General features: G+C 43.3%; 1 protein-coding gene across 3 annotated transcripts in view; it reads right to left on the bottom strand.

The window, feature by feature from the left end:
- The window catches only part of LOC139281490 (protein FAM118A-like), a 64,590-nt gene that overhangs the window by 6,669 nt on the left and 35,455 nt on the right, over positions 1-22,466 (bottom strand). For all 3 annotated transcript variants that reach the window (XM_070901661.1, XM_070901663.1, XM_070901662.1), the window contains 2 exons: positions 6,517-6,552; positions 2,794-2,874 (listed from right to left, as the gene is read on the bottom strand). In XM_070901661.1, coding sequence (XP_070757762.1) covers positions 2,794-2,874; positions 6,517-6,552 — 117 coding nt within the window. The remainder of the gene's footprint in view (positions 1-2,793; positions 2,875-6,516; positions 6,553-22,466) is intronic.

The following is a 22,466-nucleotide window of genomic DNA, read 5'->3' as shown; positions in this document are numbered from 1 at the left end:
TGGAGATGGCAGAAACTCTGAACAAATATTTTGTATCAGTCTTTACGGTAGAGGACACTAAAAATATCCCAACAGTGGATAGTCAAAGGATTATAGAGGGGGAGGAACTTACCACAATCACAATCACTAAGGAGGTGGTACTCAGTAAGATAATGGGACTAAAGGCGGATAAATCCCCTGGACCTGGTGGCTTGCATCCTAGGGTCTTGAGAAGTAGCGGCAGGGATTGTGGATGCATTGGTTGTAATTTACCAACATTCCCTGGATTCTGGGGAGGTTCCAACAAATTGGAAAACTGCCAATGTAACGCCCCTATTCAAAAAAGGAGCCAGACAAAAAGCAGGAAACTATAGACTAGTTAGCCTAACATCTGTGGTTGGGAAAATGTTGCAGTCCATTATTGAAGAAGCAGTAGCAGGACATTTGGAAAAGCACAATTCAGTCAGGCAGAGTCAGCATGGATTTATGAAGGGGAAGTCATGTTTGACAAATTTTCTGGAATTCTTTGAGGATGTAACGAACAGGGTGGATAAAGGGGAACCAGTGGATGTGGTGTATTTGGACTTCCAGAAGACATTTGACAAGGTGCCACATAAAAAGTTACTGCACAATATAAAAGTTCACGGGATCGGGGGGTAATATATTAGCATGGATAGAGGATTGGCTAACTAACAGCAAACAGAAAGTCAGGATAAATGGTTCACTCGGGTTGGCAATCAGTAACTAGTGGGCTGCTGCAAGTATCAGCACTGGGACCCCAACTATTTACAATCTATATTAACGACTTGAATGAAGGGACCGAGTGTAATGTAGCCAAGTTTGCTGATGATACAAAGATGGGAGGAAAAGCAATGTGTGAGGACAGAAAAAAACCTGCAAAAGGACATACAGGCGAGGTGAGTAGGCAAAACTTTGGCAGATGGAGTACAATATTGGAAAGTGTGAGGTTATGCACTTTGGCAGAGAAAAAAAAAAACCGAAGAGCAAGCTATTATTTAAATGGAGAAAAATTACAAAGTACTGCAGTACAGCAGGACCTGGGGGTCCTGGTGCATGAAACAAAAGGTTAGTATGCAGGTATAGCAAGTGAACAGGAAATCCAATGGAATCTTGGCCTTTATTGCAAAGGGGATGGAGTATAAAAGCAGGGAAGTCTTGCTACAGTTATACAGGATATTGCTGAAGCCACACCTAGAATACTGCGTACAGTTTTGGTTTCCATACTTAAGGATATACTTGCTTTGAAGGCAGTTCAGAGAAGGTTCACGAGGTTGATTCTGGAGATGAAGGGGTTGACTTATGCGGAAAGGTCGAGTAGGTTGGGCCTCTACTCATTGGAATTCAGAAGAATGAGAGGTGATCTTATCGAAAGGTGTAAGATTGAGGGGGCTTGACAAGGTGGATGCAAAGAGGATGCTTCCACTGATAGGGGAGACTAGAATTAGGGGGCAGAATCTTAGACTAAGGGGCTGCCCATTTAAAACTGAGATGAGGAGGAATTTCTTCTCTGAGGGTTGTAAATCTGTGGAATTCACTGCCTCAGAGAGCTGTGGAAACTGGGTCATTGAATAAATTTAAGACAGAGATAGACAGTTTCTTAACCGATAAGGGAATCAGGGGTTATGGGGAGCGGGCAGAGAAGTGGATCAGAGTCCATGATCGGATCTGCCATATTAAATGGCGGAGCAGGCTCGAGGGGCCGTGTAGCCTACTCCTGCTCCTATTTCTTATGTTCTTATAATACAAAATGAATCCTGTGAGCAAAGACTGTCCAAACACATTCAGTGCAGCAGTAACTACTGCTGTAATTATTCGATTATCATTTCACAAATGTCTTTAATTTCACTGACTGAACCTGTTGATGTGAGTTCGATCAGTGAAATTAAAGAAGCGGTGGAATAATTAAGTGATAGCCTTGTGGCTAAGGAGACTGCAATTAAATCTTTCACCATCAACAAGTTCCCAATAACTTAGGGGGACATAACTTGGATTTATCACAGTAGATTATATGCTATATTGAGGCTTCAAGTATTGACTTCACCATGTTAGACACTGAATCATCATTGCACATTTGGTCAAATGAATCAAAATCTGCCCTTGGCTATTAGGTTTGTTGGAAATTAAGATTTTCTTTATTCACAATATTGTTAACTTTTGAGAAAATTAAAAACACAAACTTAACAGGGACAAGCAGATAATTGAAACAGGTTTCTAAACTGCCTATTAGTCATGGCATTTTCTTATTTTCCTCTTTCAAACTGGTTCTGCTAGAGAAGTAAACAAAACATTAGTTTATGGTTGCATAAATTTTGCCTTTGCAAGTTTGATGCATTATTTTGCTCTTATGTATTACAAATTTGAAATGAAAAAATGTTCCAATTTGATGTGAGATGAACTAATATTTAAAAAACAGTAAAGCAACATATTGCAGCATTAACATGCGTCTCTACCACAATGAAAGAGAGAGAGATTTATTTCCATGATTCTCAACACTGCCGAGTTCTCAATTTCTGCTGCATTTCTGATATTAATTCCAACCCATCCTTCTCCATGGGTCAGACAGCCAGAGGCAGGGCGGGTGGGAAGAGAAGGAAAATGAATTGAGATGGGGATAAGTTAAAAATAAGAAAAATTATATTCATGCTGATTTTCCTTGCCTCTTGGAATACTTGCTGAGAGCAGGGTTTTGCTCATTTTGCTGTGTGTTTAATTTCACATATGACCTGCAGAAAGCAGGCCCACGCACAGGTGGCAAAAATAACAGGTTCTAAAATATTTCTGTTCTAAATGTACCATTTGCTTTTCGGGTCCTTTTTTGAGTTACATCACCATTTTCTTCTTGTTTCCGCTTTGCACAATCTGAACAAGTTGTTCCTGCAACAAATTAAGGCATAAATGGTAAGGAACTATTGTACAATCACCCCTAAGGAAAAGTTATAATACCAATGAGTTTCTAAGTCATTGATGGCTATGTGAAGTTTTAAAAGTTTGAAGTAAAGCAAAAATTTCTCCTCTCTCTCGACAAGCCTATACATTACACGCATATCCAAGGCTATGGCAAAAACCGAGGGGCAAAAGGCTCAAAAGTCAGTGATTCAAGTAAATACTCTGCACTTAAAGAAAACAGAAGTTATGAGGGACAATTTCTTTCCCCTCTCCCAAAATAATTATCCTTAATTCCTACAGGGGTTTTATCTTACATTGTTATCTTTTCATAACATTCCTTTGGGTTGTGCAAATGTTTTCACAAAAAGGGTACCAGGCAGAAAAATACATTTGGGGCGAGGGGAAAATGCCACAAGCCTCAGCAGCAATGCTCCCTGTAAGCTGCATGGCCATGTGGCGCTCCAGGGAACCTGCGCAGCCAGCTTTTCAATTCTCATCCATATTTTCCAATCCCTCCATGGCCTCGCCCCTCCCTACCTCCAATCTCCTTCAGCCCCACAATCCGCTCCCCCAACCAATAAGAGGGTGTCAAAGGCATTAAAACCTTGACCCAAACATGAACAAAAGAGCTGAATTCCAAAGGTGAGGGTAACCGCCCATGATATCAAGGCACCACTTGACCAAGTGTCGCATCAATGAGCCCGAGTAAAATTGAATTTAATAGGAATCAGGGGGAAAACTCTCCACTGGCTGGAGACATACGAACACAAAGGAAGATGGCTGTGATTATTGGAGACCAATCATTTCAGCCCCATTGTTGCAGGAGTTCCTCAGGAGTGTCCTTGGCCCAACCATCTTCAGCTGCTTCATCAATGATCTTCCCTCCATCATAAGGTCAGAAGTGGGAATGTTCAATAATGATTGCACAGTGTTCAGTTCCATTCGCATCTCCTCAGATAATGAAGTGTGTGCCCGCATGCAGCAAGACCTGGACAACAGCCAGGCTTGGGCTGATAAGTGTCGAGCAATATTCCCTCAAAGCTTTTGGGGCCACGTGGCTGGTTTAACGAGCTAATTGGCCCATTCAAAATTCTGCACATGCACTGTTTTTCCATTTAAAAGCTAGTGAGCCGGCTGTTTGAGACCTCCAGAGCACTAAAGGAAACATTGGTGGCAAATAACATTCACGCCACACAAATGCCAGGCAATGACAATCTCCAGCAAGATGGAGCCTAACCACCTCCCCTTGACTTTCAATGACATCATTGTCAAATCCCCCACCATAATCATCCTGGCAGCCTGAACTGATCAAAAGCTTAACTGGACCAGCCATGTTAATACTATGGCTACAAGAGCAGGTCAGAAGCTGGATATTCTGTGGCGAGTGATTCACCTGCTGACTCCCCAAAACCCTTCCACCATCTACAAGTCAGGAAAGTGATGGAATACTCTCTACTTGCCTGGATGAGCACAGCTCCAACAACACTCAAGAAGCTCAAACCATCCAGGACAAAAGCAGCCCACTTTATTGGCATACAATCCACTACCTTAAACATTCACTCCCTCCATCACCGGTGCACCGTGGCTAAAATGTGTACCATCTACAAGATGCACTGCAGCAGTTCACCAAAGCTTCTTCGACAGTACCTCCTAAACCCACGATCTCCACCACCTAGAAGAACAAGTACAGCAGGTGCATGGGACCACCACTACCACCATCCTAACTGGGAAATATATCGCCGTTCCTTCATTGTTACTAAGTGAAATTCCTCGAACTATGTAACAGCACTGTCGAAGTACCTTCACCACAAAAACATGCAGCATTTCAAAAGGCTTACCACCTTCCCACGGGCAAATGCAGATGGGCAATAAATGCTGGTCTTGCCAGCGACACGTACATCTCTTGAATGAATTTAAAAAAGGCAATACTTGGTAGCAAATTACACCAGTCATATACAAGATATGCAACCACTATAGAATACAAAATAGGCACAGGTTAGTGCACCAAGCAATAATAATTATATCCCGGAGAGCAGTATATCATTCACTGGAAATCACAGAGAATGACGACAGCTTTTTCTCGTCTCTCTTCTCCACTGCCAAATAAACAGAAAATACCAGAGACCAATGCACTTAACCTAAAACTCTTTTGTCAAGATTTATTTGCAAGTAAATTAATACACAGAAGCCAAGATGCTGAATCAACCTATTTTGGAGCACAATAAAATTAGAAACAGGCCATAAGGGATCAAATCTATTTCTTGCAGAGGGTAATAAACAACAATAATTTTCAATTAAACAATCAGGTTTGTTTTTTGGTGAATAAAGTGAACAGTTTATCCACAGAGTTTAAATTTCCTACTAGAACTATAGAATAATTCCACAGTACTTGCCCATTCCCATAGTTTCTGAAGTCAAAGTAGTCATTTATCCACGAATAAACACATAAAAAGGAGGAACTGTTACATAGAATGCAGATGAGCAGGTAATCAAATGAAAATTGGTTTTGAAATATCTGTTACTTTGACTATGTATAATTTAATTAGAAATTAAAACAAAGCCCCCATAATCCTATCTAACTTCCATATCAAATCAACCCTGCACTGGTCCTAAAGGCAACTGATCTCCAGGTCTTCATTTTAAATCATTTAAGAGAAACCAGCTTCTATTTTAACGAGCTGATTCAAGACTGAACATCGAGAAATGTCCTGATTTTGTCACTAGTACATGGGACATGTGTCTGTAAATAATTAACAGAGTTATAACAAAAATGAGCCATCCTGCAAATGTACATTTCAGACAACATCTTGAATCTCCATTCGTTCATTTTCAGCAATCTCACCATCTCCTTTTGTGTTCCTTACTTTCAATTCCATGTCTTATGCTGCATACAATTTGACATTTCTTGTCTTAATTTAATCACTACTGCCACAGACAGTGCTCCTCTGAACTTTCTCTCTTGTTCCTTCTAAATTGCAAATATATTCCGACATTGATCCCGCCTCCCTGCAATCCCACTGTGTTGAAATCATATCTCACGCAATCTGCTATTTAGCGTTCTCTTTACCAAGCCTTTTCAATACTGAAAACTCCATATCCCCTCCCTTATTCCTTCAGTCAATTAAAACACAAATCATGAAAAAAATAATCATCTGATCATTACTTCTCAGTATATCTATTTTTTCAATCTTGGTGGGGTCCTATGCTGGAAGCCTTGGGCCTTTCCCTTGGTTTGCAATGTTTAAAAAAGCATAATGGTAAAAATAGATTTATTGTAAATCGGCACTCTTGCTATGGTTAAAATGTCTTCTTTACATTGACAGGAAGGGAATAAACTCTCCATTGCAAATAACATTTTACTAAAGGATGTTTTAACTTCACTGCATCCCCTCTACCCAAAGTTCCATATTTCACTGAAAAGATCTGTCCTTTCCCAAGTTCCTCAAATTTTCATTGCATAGCCAACTTGTAAATCCAGTATTATTGCAATCACATTGGAGTTTATGAAGACATCCCATTAATTAACTTAATACATTAAATTGTTTTTTTTAGCTTCTTAGGATTACAAAAGAAATTCTGGGGTGGGGGGGGGGGGGTGGAAAGAAAGAGTGCTACTACATGTCATCTTACCTAGCAATAGATTTGTACTATCTGCAGAGGAACCATCTGAAAAAAATAAAACAATATTAATTAACAAGTAAACCAGTTTTTGATTCATGCATATGAAACAATCTGTACAACATTCAAGTAACTGCAGGACTAGAGGAAATATTATTAGATTATTTTTTAACTACTGGAACAGTGCATCAGACCATTCACTTAGAAATTTGATTTACCACATGTTGGATGAGAGAAAATACTCAATTCTGGAACCTGAACCAGTACTGTTAAAGATAATTCTTAATGTCATAAGTTTCTCTTTGGTCAGTCCTCGTGACAGAACAAAGGAAGAATAAACTGCATATTTTCTTTTCACACATTTTCATTAAGAAACTACTTGAAGACCAAAAACTAAAGTTTCAATTTTGAAGATAAAAATAATACTTGTATCTATGGATGAATTGCACCTCAACCACATTAAGTAAGCAAGCTAATCTTCCAACTTAGAAATAAGAAACAAAAAATTCAGATGCTGGAAATCTGAAATACAAACAGAAAGTTCCTGAAAAAACACAGCTTCAGACTGAGCCCTTCTTTCAACTTTAGGGCAAAGGTAGCATTGTGGTTATGTTACTAGACTAGTAATCCAGAGGCCTGGACAAATAATCCAGAGACTCGAGTTCAAATCCCACCACGGCAGCTGCTAGAATTTAAATTTAATTAATTAAATAAATTTGGAATGAAAAAGCTAGTATCAGTAATGGTGACCATAAAACAACCGTTTTGTCAGAAAAACCCAACTGGTTCTCTAATGTCCTTTAGGGAATGAAATCTGCTGTCCTTACCTAGTCTGGCCGATGTGGCTGACTCTTAACTGCTCTCTGAAATAGCCTAGTAAGCCACTCAGTTGTACCAAACCACTACGACAAAGTCAGCATTGAGAGAGTACCTTCACCACAAGGACTGCAACGGTTCACAGTGGTGGCTGACCACCACCTTCTCAAGGGCAAGTAGGGATGGGCAAGAAATGCCAGCCTTGCCAGCAATGCCCACATACCATGAACAAAAATGCTTTTAAAAAATTGGGAGACAGGTCTTTTTCCAATGGTACAGAAACACTTTCACTAATCATAATGATTCAGTTCTCTTAACTATGCAACCATCAATATTTAGATTCTTGTGTTTGATCAGGACCAGAACTACAAACCAATTCATATTCATTTCATCCTTTAAACGGCTCTTGGGAGCAAAGAATTTGTTTATTACAAGATGTTGATTTTACTGAATCACGGGTAACAACATAAAATGTAGTATGAAAAGGTTACTGCACAACGCCAGTACCTGTACTATTAGTATTAGATGTAGCTGTACACTCAGGGAACAATTGGCATTCAATTAAGCTATGTTAAAGTGGTTTAAATTTGATTAAATACTATAGCCTTGATTTCCCACTGCGAGCTGCCCATTGTAATTGGGCAGCTAGTTACAGAATATCTGGCTATAATATTTAACAAATTTTAAAGCACTTACAGAAAATGGAAACGATTTTCTGTGGAAATTCTACCCATTTTGAGCTGTGCTGAAGACAGGTTAAGTGAGTGCGCAAAAACATGGCAGATGGAATTTAATGTGGAGAAGTATGATGGTAAGAAAAATAGAAAAACAGAATATTTTTTAAATGGAGAGACTGGGAAATGTTGGTAGTCAGAGGAACCTTGGTGTCCTTTTACACGAAGTACAGAAAGTTAACATGCAGGTACAGCAAACAATTAGGAAAGCAAATGGTATGTTATACTCCAGTCTCATTGTAATAAAGTCTAAGAGTAAAGATGTCTTACTACAATTATAAAGGACCTCGGTGAGACCACACCTGGAGTACTATTTACAGTTTTGGCCTCCTTACCCAAGGAAGGATATACTTGCCTCAGAGGGAGTGCAACAAAGGTTCACTAGACTGATTCTGGGGATAAGGGGATTGTCCTGTGAGGAAAGATGGAGTAGTCTAGGCCTAAATTGCATAGAGTTTAGAGGAATGATAGGTGATCTCATTGAAACATACAACATTTTTAAAGGACTGGACATGGTAGATGCTGGGAGGATGTTTCCCCTGGCTGGGGAGTCTAGAATTAGGGCTCAGTCTTAAAATAAGGGGTCAGCCGAGAGCAGAAATTTCTTCACTCAGAGGATTGTGAATCTTTGGAAGTCGCTACCTCCGTGAGCTGTGGATGCTCAGTCGTTGAGTATATTCAAGACTGAGATCAAGAGATATTTGGATACAAAGGGAATCAGGCATATAAGGATAGTACATGAAAGTGGAGTTGAGGTAGAAGATCAGCCATGATCTTATTGAATGGTGGAGCAGATTCGAAAGGCTGAATAGCCTACTCCCATTTCTTATGTTCTTAAATTCTGCACATTTAAAGAAAAGAAAAGCTGTTATCATTCCAGCTTAAAGGTCATTGAAGGAGGACAATGGACAATTATGATAGAAATAACAAAAGCTTTTTTCAGCTATGTTAAGACTCAACAAAACATTTAAGATTTTATCGGGCCCGTGAAAGATTCTCAGGGACAGATGCAAATGGACCTCCAGCGGATGGCAGAGATATTAAATAATTACTTTGCATCAGCCTTTACTCCTGATGACAATGCTCAACTACCAGCAGGAAGTTGGACTGCTAACAGAAAAATTATAAATGTTAAGATAGATGAAGATAGAATAGAATTAGAAACTTTCAACTAGATCGGGCTGCCAGCCCAGATGACATCCAGCAGAGGGTTCTTAAAGAGGTGGGGCATATGTTTTCCGAGCTCTTTGCCTGCATCATTAACAGCTTGCTGGAGTCAGAGACTGTTCCCAAACTTTGATGCAATACTATGGTGACCACAATATAGCAGATCATCAATTATTTTGATCTGTGCAGCAGGTGCCTTGCCAATGTGTCTCTATCTCTGCCTTGCCTGGCTAGCGAGTTTCCTAAAAATAAAATGCAGCAAGTTATGGATACAAAATGGTTATCTCCCAAGGTTTTGGTGCAAAAGTAATCATGAGTCGGGAGCAGCGTCAAGGAGGTGCGTGGAGAGGCGCGAGTTCCGGGGTCGGCGAGAGGCCTATAAAGGCCCAACGCGGCGGCAGTCGGGAGCAACGTGAGGAGGTGCATGGAGAGGCGAGCCGGTATAGCTACAGCTACAGGGATAAGGCAAAAAAGTAGAAAGAAACAGAAAGGTGGCGTCACAGCCAAGGGGGTAAGTGATTGGTGAGTAGTTTTTCTTTTTTCTCTTCTATATCAGTGAGTAAACTTTAGCATTGTTGTTGCCAATTTAAGTGTATCTAAGGGTTAAGTCATGGCAGGAGAGCTCAGTCACGTGTTATGCTCCTCCTGTACCATGTGGGAACTCAGGGACACTTCCGGTGTCCCTGACTACTACGTGTGCGGGAAGTGTATCCGCCTCCGGCTCCTGACAGACTGCGTTGCGGAATTGGAGCTGAGGGTGGATTCACTCTGGAGTATCCACGATGCTGAGAATTACATGAATAGCATGTTTAGTGAGTTGGTCTTACTGCAGGTGAAGGGTCCACAGCCAACTAGGGAATGGAAGACCAGCAAGAAGAGCAGTGCAAGGAAGGTAGTGCAGGGGTCCCCTGCGGTCATCCCCCTGCAAAACAGATACACCGTTTTGAGTACTGTTGAAGGGGATGACTCATCAGGGGAGGGCAGCAGCAGCCAAGTTCATGGCACCGTGGCTGGCTCTGCTGCACAGGATGGCAGGAAAAAGAGTGGGAGAGCGATAGTGACAGGGGATTCGATTGTAAGGGGAATAGATAGGCGTTTCTGCGGCCGCAACCGAGACTCCAGGATGGTATGTTGCCTCCCTGTTGCAAGGGTCAAGGATGTCTCGGAGCGGGTGCAGGACATTCTGAAAAGGGAGGGTGAACAGCCAGTTGTCGTGGTGCACATTGGTACCAACGATATAGGTAAAAAAAGGGATGAGGTCATACGAGACGAATTTAAGGAGCTAGGAGCTAAATTACAACGTAGGACCTCAAAAGTAGTAATCTCAGGATTGCTACCAGTGCCACGTGCTAGTCAGAGTAGGAATCGCAGGATAGCTCAGATGAATAAGTGGCTTGAGCAGTGGTGCAGCAGGGAGGGATTCAAATTCCTGGGGCATTGGAACCGATTCTGGGGGAGGTGGGACCAGTACAAACCGGACGGTCTGCACCTAGGCAGGACCGGAACCAATGTCCAAGGGGGAGTGTTTGCTAGTGCTGTTGGGGAGGAGTTAAACTAATATGGCAGGGGGATGGGAACCAATGCAGGGAGACAGAGGGAAACAAAAAGGAGACAAAAGCAAAAGACAGAAAGGAGATGAGTAAAAGTGGAGGGCAGAGAAACCCAAGGCAAAAAACAAAAAGAGCCACTGAATGTAAAGGGGCTGCAGGAGGGGTCAAAACTAAAAATCATGGTTTAAAAACTGGTATTAAAACACTCTACCTAAGCTCACGCGGCATTCGAAATAAAGTAAATGAGTTGACGGCACAAATCATTACAAATGGGTATGATTTGGTGGCCATTACAGAAACGTGGTTGCAGGGTGGTCAAGACTGGGAATTATACATACAGGGGTATCTGACGATTCGGAAAGATAGACAAGAAGGGAAAGGAGGTAGGATAGCTCTGTTAATAAAGGATGATATCAAGGCAGTTGTGAGAGACGATATTGGCTCTAATGAACAAAATGTTGAATCATTGTAGGTGGAGATTAGAGATAGTAAGGGGAAAAAGTCATTGGTGGACGTAGTTTATAGGCCCCCAAATAATAACTCCACGGTGGGGCGGGCAATAATCAATGGAATAATGGAGGCATGTGAAAAAGGAACGGCAGTAATCATAGGGGATTTTAACCTACATATCGATTGGTCAAATCAAATCGCACGGGGTAGCCTGGAGGAGGAATTCATAGAATGCATACGGGATTGTTTCTTAGAACAGTATGTTACAGAACCTACAAGGGAGCAAGCTATCTTAGATCTGGTCCTGTGTAATGAGACAGGAATAATAAATGATCGCCTAGTAAAAGATCCTCTCGGAATGAGTGATCACAGTATGGTTGAATTTGTAATACAGATTGAGGGTGAGGAAGTAGAGTCTCAAACGAGCGTACTATGCTTAAACAAAGGGGACTACAGTGGGATGAGGGCAAAGTTGGCTAAAGTAGACTGGAAACACAGACTAAACGGTGGCACAATTGAGGAACAGTGGAAGACTTTTAAGGAGCTCTTTCATAGTGCTCAACAAAAATATATTCCAGTAAAAAAAGGGGGGGTAAGAGAAGGGATAACCAGCCATGGATAACCAAGGAAATAAAGGAGAGTATCAAATTAAAAACCAATGCGTATAAGGTGGCCAAGGTTAGTAGAAAAATAGAAGACTGGGAACATTTTAAATGACAGCAAAGAATGACTAAGAAAGCAATAAAGAAAGGAAAGATAGATTACGAAGGTAAACTTGCGCAAAACATAAAAACGGATAGTAAAAGCTTTTACAGATATATAAAATGGAAAAGCGTGATTAAAGTAAATGTTGGTCCCTTAGAAGATGAGAAGGGGGATTTAATAATGGGAAATGTGGAAATGGCTGAGACCTTAAACAATTATTTTCCTTCTGTCTTCACAGTGGAAGACACAGAAACCATGCCAAAAATTGCTGGTCACAGGAATGTGGGAAGGGAGGACTTTGAGACAATCACTATCACTAGGGGGGTAGTGCTGGACAGGCTAATGGGACTCAAGGTAGACAAGTCCCCTGGTCCTGATGAAATGCATCCCAGGGTATTAAAAGAGATGGCGGAAATTATAGCAGATGCATTCGTTATAATCTACCAAAATTCTCTGGACTCTGGGGAGGTACCAGCGGATTGGAAAGCAGCTAATGTAACGTCACTGTTTAAAAAAGGGGGCAGACAAAAGGCAGGTAACTATAGGCCGGTTAGTTTAACATCTGTAGTAGGGGAAAATGCTTGAAGCTATCATTAAGAAGAAATAGTGGGACATCTAGATAGGAATAGTGCAATCAAGCAGACGCAATATGGATTCATGAAGGGGAAATCATGTTTAACTAATTTACTGGAATTCTTTGAGGATATAATGAGCATGGTGGATAGAGGTGTACCGATGGATGTGGTGTATTTAGATTTTCAGAAGGCATTCGATAAGGTGCCACACAAAAGGTTACTGCAGAAGATAAAGGTACGCGGAGTCAGTGGAAGTGTATTAGCATGGATAGAGAATTGGCTGGCTAACAGAAAGCAGAGAATCGGGATAAATGGGTCCTTTTCGGGTTGGAAATCGGTGGTTAGTGGTGTGCCACAGAGATCGGTGCTGGGACCACAACTGTTTACAATATACATAGATGACCTGGAAGAGGGGACAGAGTGTAGTGTAACAAAATTTGCAGATGACACAAAGATTAGTGGGAAAGCGGGTTGTGTAGAGGACACAGAGAGGCTGCAAAGAGATTTAGATAGGTTAAGCGAATGGGCTAAGGTTTGGCAGATGGAATACAATGTCGGAAAGTGTGAGGTCATCCACCTTGGGAAAAAAAAAACAGTAATAGGGAATATTATTTGAATGGGGAGAAATTACAACATGCTGCGGTGCAGAGGGACCTGAGGGTCCTTGTGCATGAATCCCAAAAAGTTAGTTTGCAGGTGCAGCAGGTAATCAGAAAGACGAATGGAATGTTGGTCTTCATTGCAAGAGGGATGGAGTACAAAAGCTGGGAGGTCCTTCTGCAACTGTATAGGGTATTGGTAAGGCCGCACCTGGAGTACTGCGTGCAGTTTTGGTCACCTTACTTAAGGAAGGATATACTAGCTTTGGAGTGGGTACAGAGACGATTCACTAGGCTGATTCCGGAGATGAGGGGGTTACCTTATGATGATAGATTGAGTAGACTGGGTCTTTACTCGTTGGAGTTCAGAAGGATGAGGGGTGATCTTATAGAAACATTTAAAATAATGAAAGGGATAGACAAGACAGAGGCAGAGAGGTTGTTTCCACTGGTAGAGGAAACTAGAACTAGGGGGCACAGCCTCAAAATACGGGGGAGCCAATTTAAAACCGAGTTGAGAAGGAATTTCTTCTCCCAGAGGGTTGTGAATCTGTGGAATTCTCTGCCCAAGGAAGCAGTTGAGGCTAGCTCATTGAATGTATTCAAGTCACAGATAGATAGATTTTTAACCAATAAGGGAATTAAGGGTTATGGGGAGCGGGCGGGTAAGTGGAGCTGAGTCCACGGCCAGATCAGCCATGATCTTGTTGAATGGCGGAGCAGGCTTGAGGGGCTAGATGTCATGTTCTTATGTTCTTATGATTACTGCGTGCTTAAATGGCATCCTTTACTGTCTGGTGGGTCAATTGCTGGACAGGGAAGAATGCTGCCTCACTATTTAGTAAACGCAGAGTAACAGTTAATAGCAAGCTGTGACCGAGTTAACATTCCATCCACTCCGATGAAGATGTATGGTTGGGAAAGATGATTATTGAGCAACCATCTCTTTCCACAGTGGGTAAAAGCAAGGGGACAGATTGTGCTCCAGACAAGGTGGTAACCCAAATTAATTCAACACTGAAATGATCCTTGGACTGGAAGGATGCTGATGTAATTCCAATTTTCAAAAAGAGGGACAAGGCAGAACCAGGGAGCTATAGGCCTATTAGTTTGACCAGTTCTAGGTAAGATACTCGAAGGAAACATAAAAGTTGCTCTATATGATCACCTAAATAGAGGAGGAGTCATCAAGAACACCTAACATGACTTCTGGAAAAGAAGGATGCGTCTTTCTAATTTTATAGAATTTAAGAAGAAGCCACCAGGTTAGTGGATGAGGGTAGCCCAGCAGACATTGTCTACCTGGATGTTCAGAAAGCATTTGATAATGTACCTCACAATAAGTTACTCCGCAAGATAGAATCATGTGGAATTCGTGGATAAAGGATTGACTATAACCCATATACAGAAAGTTGTTATAAATGGCTGTGGATCTGCTTGGAGACAGATCCCACAGGGATTAGTGATAGGGCCTTTGTTCTTTATTATATATCTATATGAATAACCTAGATGAAGGGGTTAGAGGAATGATCTTCAAGTTTGTGCATATGAAATGAAGATTTATGCAGGTGTTAGAACTGTGGAGAAGACTAAACAAATGCAAGCAGATATCAGTGTGTTGGGGGAATGGCCCAGTGTTTGCCAAATGGCATTTAACGTAGAGAAGTGCATGTTTTAAATGTGGGTAGGACCAATGCTAAGCATACTTACACCTTGGGAGTTTACAAGAATGAGGGGTGATTTTTAGAGTTTAGAAGAATGTGAGGTGATCTTATTGAAACATAAGATTCTGAAGGGGCTTAACAGGGTAGATGCAGAAAGGATATTTCCCCTCGTGGGGGAATCTAGAATTAGGGGCCAGAGTTTTAGAATAAGGGGTCACCCATTTAAAACGGAAATGAGGAGGAATTTCTTCTCTGAGGGTGGTGAATCTTTGAAATTCTCTACCCGAGAGAGCTGTGGAGGCTGGGTCATTGAATATATTTAAGGTGGAGATAGACAGATTTTTGAATGATAAGGGTGTCGAGGGTTATGGACAGTGGGCAGGGAAGTGGCGTTGAGGCCAACATCAGATCAGCCATGATCTTATTGAATGGCAGAGCAGGCTCGAGGGATCAAATGGCCTACTCCTGCTCCTATTTCTTGTGTTATGTTCTGACAAGGAACAGAACTGAAGCCTGTGGTGAAAGAAAAAGATCTTCATATCATATTTCATAATTCTCTAGAGGTGCACGACCAATGTCGTGAAGCTATAGCTAAAGCAAATAGGGTTCTGGGCTGCATTCACAGAACTATTTATTGCAAAACAAAGCATACCATTTTGTTCTTGTACAAGACCTTGGTTAGGTCTTATTTAGAATAGTGTTCAGTTTTGGTCCCCTCACATGATGAGTGATATTGAGGCTTTGGAAATGGATCAGAGGGCCACAAGAATGATGTTCCAGTTTAAAATCCCTTAGCTATCCAGATAGCCTTAAATAGCTGGGTCTATGGGCTAAAACCTCCACTTTTTTTGCATGCTTAACGCCCACTTTACCGCTGAAATGACGTATAACGCCCATTTTGGCACAAAATGGAAACTGGCGGGCATTTTTCGGAAACTTAGCAGCGAGCATTACTATCCCCATGTGCTTAACGGCAATAAAAAATATTACCGCCCGCCCACTTTTTTGGGGCGGAATCAGCAGAATGGGCGAATTCAACGCCCATAATATCGCCCAGCGTTACTTTTCACACGGATTTAACGCAGAGATTCAAGATTAACGCCTGCCCACTTTTTTTTTGTCGTAAAGAGCATATTTACCGAAACTCGTGGCCATGAAATCGCCCAGCATCAATTTCACCACATCGCACACATATTGCCCATAATATGGCTTGCTCAAAAAACTGCCCACAAAAAGTGGAACTAACAGGAATTAATAACAACGTTATGGACGCCATGTTCAAGATCACGTCGCGTCCTTTAAAAGGAGTGACAGGCAGATGAGGCAGACCAGGCATTACACCCCCCGTAAGTACAAGGAGAAGCATTCTTACCTCGACTTACCGGACACCACCTACCTTCGGAGACTGCGCTTCCATAATGAGGTTATCACGGAGGTATGCCAGCTGAAAAGGGCAGATCTGCAGCCTGCCAGCATCATCAGTACTGCACTGTCCGTCGAGGTCAAAGTCACCACGGCACTGTCGTTCTATGCCTCGGGTTCTTTTCAGGCCACAGCTGGAAACATTTGCGGACTTTCTCAGCATGCCACACATCGCTGCATTGGACAGGTCACTGAAGCCCTGTACGCACGCAGGAGGGACTTGATCAGCTTCCCTATGACCAGGGAGGCAGAGAGTGAAAGGGCTCTAGGATTCTCCAGAATTGCAAACTTCACCAAGGTGCAGGGAGCAATAGAGTGTTCGCACATCATGATGCGGGCACTTTTTCAGGATGCTGAGGTTTTCAGTAACCGCAAGGGATTCCACTCCCTGAATGTCCAACTGGTTGTTGACCACCAGCAAATTATACTGGCAGTGAATGCTCAATTTCCGGGCAGCATCCATGATGCTCACATCATGCATGAGTGCGCTGTATTTGACTTGTTTAACAATGAGCCACAAAGTCAGTGCTGGATGCTTGGTGACAAAGGAGATGGCCTCGCCACCTGGCTGATGGCCCCCGCGTGACACCCACATCGAGGTCGAGAGGCGAGACGAGAGCCACAGAGCAACTCGCAATATCGTGGAGAAAACCATTGGAGTGCTGAAGCAAGCTTTAGATGCCTGGACCACTCAGGAGGCGAGCTCCAATACCACCCTGAGCAGGTAGCTCAATTCGTGGTGGTCTGCTCCATGCTACACAACTTGGCTATCAGGAGGGGACAGAATTTCTTGATGAGTCTGACAGTCCACCTCACCAGAGAGAGGAAGAGGACGAGTAGGCGGATGCTGACATCGGCCCAGACAATCAGGCTGAGGCTGAAGCCATGCACCCGCCCTCCTGCAGACCGCATGAAAGAGCTCATGGTGGCATGATAGCTGCAAGAGCCTTACGTCAGGAGCTCATCAATGATCGCTTTGCCTGAAAGAACGTTGGTGTTATTTACAAGGCTAACACACTGCTGGGTGTGCAGATCATACATCAATGGTGGGCATCACCTTGGTGACAGTTAAAGTTTAAGTTGATTGAAGTTAAGTGTGATTATACCCTTTGATGTTAAGGAATCACCAGCGTGTAATGGTGCAGCTATCTGAGCCAATGTGCTACAAGGTTTTGTTAAATAAAAAACATTTAAAATTTAAACGGAACATTAGTCTAAAATCATCAGTATTTCTGTACAAACCAACCCTCTTCTTCCGCACCCCCCTCCCCACCCTTTCCCTCCCGATTCCAAGCCATCTGGCCGAGGAGCTTCTCAGGCAATGCTTCATTTTGAGGGGGGTGGGGGGGCGGTGTGGGTGGGTGACGGCCAAAACGCTGCTTGGACAGATACGGGAGAGGATGGTCCTGAGGTGGGAACATGCTCCGAGCCAGAAGCAAGATGTTGCTGCTGGCCCTCGTGTGGTTGGCAATGGGGGTGCGTCACCTTGGCGTGCAATGCGGCACTCCGGGACCACTGGGACCCCTCTGCCACCAGTGTTCCTGGCTACCAGCTCCAGGGCCTCCTCCATCCCTTCCATGTTATATCTTATTTGTTGGACAAAAACTCGGTGGCAACTATGTTCTTGGTGCTTAGTAGGCTTTTTGCTTCTGGTGAATCTCCGTCGTGCCTCCCACAACAGCCAGGCAAGCACACACCACAGCCACACACGCTTTGTGTCTCTGAGCTCCCTCTCTCTGTATCTCCTCTTCTGTGCATGTCATGATGATCCTTGACCTCACGAATTGCGGGATTCGAGCGTTGCCATGCCGTTGCTAAGAACGACCACACTTTACGGCAGAAGGTCAAAAAAATTTAATGCTGCCGCCCATTTGATATCGCTTGCGGTAACGCCCATTTTCAAAAATGGAAACTAGATGTTTTGAAAATGGGCAAGAAGCCTGCAATCTGAAAACCCTTTTTTTCCTGCCCACGCAGGAAATAACGCTCATTTCTGGGCGATAAGCACAAAAGTAGAAGTTCTAGCCCTATATACTTTAGAGGAGCGTAGATTCAAGGTCAATTTAATTGGGATCTACAAAGTAATAAAAGGAATGTGTGTTCGTGCTAACAAATTATTTCAATTAAATAGGCTGGGGAGGACCAGGGGTCATGCATATAAATTCCGCAAGGTAAGAAACAGTTTAGATGTTAGACAGTTCTTCTATTCCCAGAGAATAGTAGATTTATGGAACAAGTTGCCAGTTCGTACATTGAGTGGTAGCATGGCTTACGCTCCGGGATGCCTGCCATGTGGGAAAAGCTGACTGCTCTCTTGTCCTGCTTCACTTTGTCCATTGGGAAAGTAATATAGCTGTTCCTCCTAGTGTAGAGAATCTCAATTACCTCCCTGATACAACGATAGATTGAAAATTGAGATGTTACTGATGTCACCTGCTTCAGCCTGAAATGAACCTGTCCCATAAAAGTTAAGGGTCACAGTGATATCGACAGCCACTGACAGTGCTGTCCATTCCCTGGTGCGAGGTTCAAGTTATGGCTGCAGCAGGTGACATAGCTCAGTGACAGCCTTCTTTGTGAAGGTAAGGCACCTCCGAAAAGTTGGTCTGGAGAAGTGCTCCCTGAATTCCTGCTGAGGTATGCCCTCCTTCTCCTACCGCCTGTCACAGTGGCTCCTGCTCCCTGCTGCCTTCCTTGCTGCTCGCCCTCCTCCGGCCTCAAATGCATGCTTTTCAGACCCACCCATAACTGCAGTTAAACTGTGGTGAAGTTAACCAAAAACAGTGCACCACCAGCAAAATCTTCGACTCAGCCGTCAAAATCAGGTTTCCAGTGTCAGATAACAGTCCAAAAAATACACAAAAGTTGACCAGCAGCCTCAAATAACAAACCAATAACTAACCTGTAAGTAGTGGATGATCCCTTTAAACAGCACTGGTGCAAAGTCCTTTCTGCCAGTTAGCGCCACGAGTTGCTGGGCAAGTTTAACAAGTGGCGAGTCAGGCACCGGGACTGCCCAATATCACAAAGTATTTTAGTCATTGCTTTATAGTTCTGGCTTTATAGAGCGGGAGACCGAGGAGGCAGCAGCAGCGTCGGAGCAGGAGGCCTATAAAAGGCACAGCAGTCGGAGAGGCATCAGCGGGAGACTGAGGAGGGAGCAGCAGCGTCGGAGCAGGAGGTCGATAAAAGGCTAGCTAGTGCAGGGAGAGAAGGCAAAAAGAAGTAGAAAGAAACTGAAGGGTGACGTCATTGCCAAGGGGGTAAGTGATTGGCTGGTGATTGGCGAGTAGTTTTTCTTTTTTTTTCCAATAGGTAACCTTTATCATTGTTGTTGCCAAATTAAGTTAATCTACGGGTTAAGTCATGGCAGGTGCGCTCGGACACGTGTCATGCTCCTTCTGTGCTACGTGGGAACTCGGAGACGCTTCCAGTGTCCCTGACGACTACGTGTGCGGGAAATGTATCCTGCTGCAGCTCCTGACAGACCGCATCGCGGCACTGGAGCTGTGGGTGGATTTACTCTGGAGCATCCGCGATGCTGAGGATGCCGTGAATGGCACATTTATTGAGTTGGTCATACCGCAGGTAACAGTTACACAGACAGATAGGGGATGGGTGACCAGCAGGAAGAGCAGTGGAAGGAAGGTAGTGCAGGGGTCCCCTGCGGTCATCCCCCTCCAAAACAGATGCACCGTTTTGGGTACTGTTGGGGGAGATGACTCATCAGGGGAGGACAGCAGCAGCCAAGTTCATGGCACCGTGGATGACTCTGCTGCACAGGAGGGCAGGAAAAAGAGTGGGAGAGCTATAGTGGTAGGGGATTCTATTGTAAGGGGAATAGACAGACGTTTCTGCGGCCGCAATAGAGACTCCAGGATGGTATGTTGCCTCCCTGGTGCAAGGGTCAAGGATGTCTCGGAGCAGCTACAGGACATTTTGGAGGGGGGAGGGTGAACAGCCAGTTGTCGTGGTGCATATAGGTACCAGCGATATAGGTAAAAAAAACGGGATGAGGTCCTACAAGCTGAATTTAGGGAGCTGGGAGTTAAATTAAAAAGTAGGACCACAAAAGGTAGTAATCTCAGGATTGCTACCAGTGCCATGTGCTAGTCAGAGTAGCAATTGCAGGATAGCCAAGATGAATATGTGGTTTGAGGAGTGGTGCAGAAGGGAGGGATTCAAATTCCTGGGACATTGGAACCGGTTCTGGGGGAGGTGGGACCAGTACAAACCGGACGGTCTGCACCTGGGGGAGTGTTTGCTAGTGCTATTGGGGAGGGGTTAAACTAATATGGCAGGGGGATGGGAACCTAGGCAGGGAGACAAAGGGAAGTAGAATGGGGCAGAAGCAAAAGATAGAAAGAAGAAAAGTAAAAGTGGAGGGCAGAGAAATCCAAGGCAAAAATCAAAGAGGGCCACTTTACGGCAAAATTCTAAAGGGGCAAAGTGTGTTAAAAAGACAAGCCTGAAGGCTCTGTGCCTCAATGTGAGGAGTATTCGTAATAAGGTGGACGAATTAACTGCGCAGGCAGCAATTAATTGGCATCTCAGAGACATGGCTCCAGGGTGACCAAGGCTGGGAACTCAACATCCAGGGGTATTCAACATTCAGGAAGGATAGACAGAAAGGAAAAGGTGAGGTAGCGTTGCTGGTTAAAGAGGAAATTAACGCAATAGTAAGGAAGGACATTAGCTTGGATAATGTGGAATCTGTATGGATGGAGCTGCGGAATACCAAAGGGCAGGAAACACTAGTGGGAGTTGTGTACAGACCACCAAACAGTAGTAGTGAGGTTGGGGACAGCATCAAAGAAGAAATTAGGATGCATGCAATAAAGGTACAGCAATTATCATGGGCGACTTTAATCTACATACAGATTGGGCTAACCAAACTGGTAGGAATAAGGTGGAGGATTTCCTGGAGCATATTAGAGATAGTTTTCTCGACCAATATGTTGAGGAAGCAACTAGAGGGCTGGCCATCCTAGACTGGGTGATGTGTAATGAAAAAGGACTAATTAGCAATCTTGTTGTGCGAGACCCCTTGGGGAAGTGTGACCATAATATGGTAGAATTCTGTATTAAGATGGAGAGTGACACAGTTAATTCAGAGACTAGGGTCCTGAACGTAAGGAAAGGTAACTTCGATGATATGAGACGTGAATTGGCTAGAATAGACTGGCAAATGATACTTAAAGGGTTAACGGTGGATAGGCAATGGCAAACATTTAAAGATCACATGGTTGAACTTCAACAATTGTCCATCCCTATCTGGAGTAAAAATAAAACGGGGAAGGTGGCTCAACCGTGGCTAACAAGGGAAATTAAGGATAGTGTTAAATCCAAGGAAGAGGCATATAAATTGGCCAGAAAAAGCAGCAAACCTGAGGACTGAGAGAAATTTAGAATCCAGCAGAGGACAAAGGGTTTAATTGGAGGGGGAAAATAGAGTATGAGTGGAAGCTTGCTGGGAACATAAAAACTGACTGCCAAAGCGTCTATAGATGTGTGAAGAGAAAAAGATTAGTGAAGACAAACATAGGTCCCCTGCAGTCAGATTCAGGTGAATTTATAATGGAGAACAAAGAAATGGCAGGCCAGTTGAACAAAGACTTCGGTTCTGTCTTCACAAAGGAAGACACAAATAACCTTCCGGAAATACTAGGGGACCGAGGGTCGAGTGAGAAGGAGGAACTGAAGGAAATCCTTTAGGCGGGGAATTGTGTTCGGGAAATTAATGGGATTTAAGGCCGATAAATCTCCAGGGCCTGATAGTCTGCATCCCAGAGTACTTAAGGAAGTGGCCCTAGAAATAGTGGATGCATTGGTGATCATTTTCCAAAAGTCGATCGACTCTGGATCAGTTCCTATGGACTGGAGGGTAGCTAATGTAACACCACTTTTTAAAAAAGGAGGGAGAGAGAAAATGGGGAATTATAGACCGGTTAGCCTGACATCAGTAGTGGGGAAAATGTTGGAATCAATTATTAAAGATGAAATAGCAGCGCATTTGGAAAGCAATGACAGGATCGGTCCAAGTCAGCATGGATTTATGAAAGGGAAATCATGCTTGACAAATCTTGTAGAATTATTTGAGGATGTAACTACTAGAGTGGACAAGGGAGAACCAGCAGATGTGGTGTATTTGGACTTTCAAAAAGGCTTTTGACAAGGTCCCACACAAGAGATTTGTGTGCAAAATTAAAGCAAATGGTATTGGGGGTAACGTACTGACGTGAATAGAGAACTGGTTGGCAGACAGGAAGCAGAGAGTCGG

This window comes from Pristiophorus japonicus, chromosome 15, assembly GCF_044704955.1.
Source record: "Pristiophorus japonicus isolate sPriJap1 chromosome 15, sPriJap1.hap1, whole genome shotgun sequence".
NCBI lineage: Eukaryota > Metazoa > Chordata > Chondrichthyes > Pristiophoridae > Pristiophorus > Pristiophorus japonicus.
Note: the sequence above shows the minus strand (reverse complement) of the source record. Positions and strands in the feature narration are given on the sequence as shown.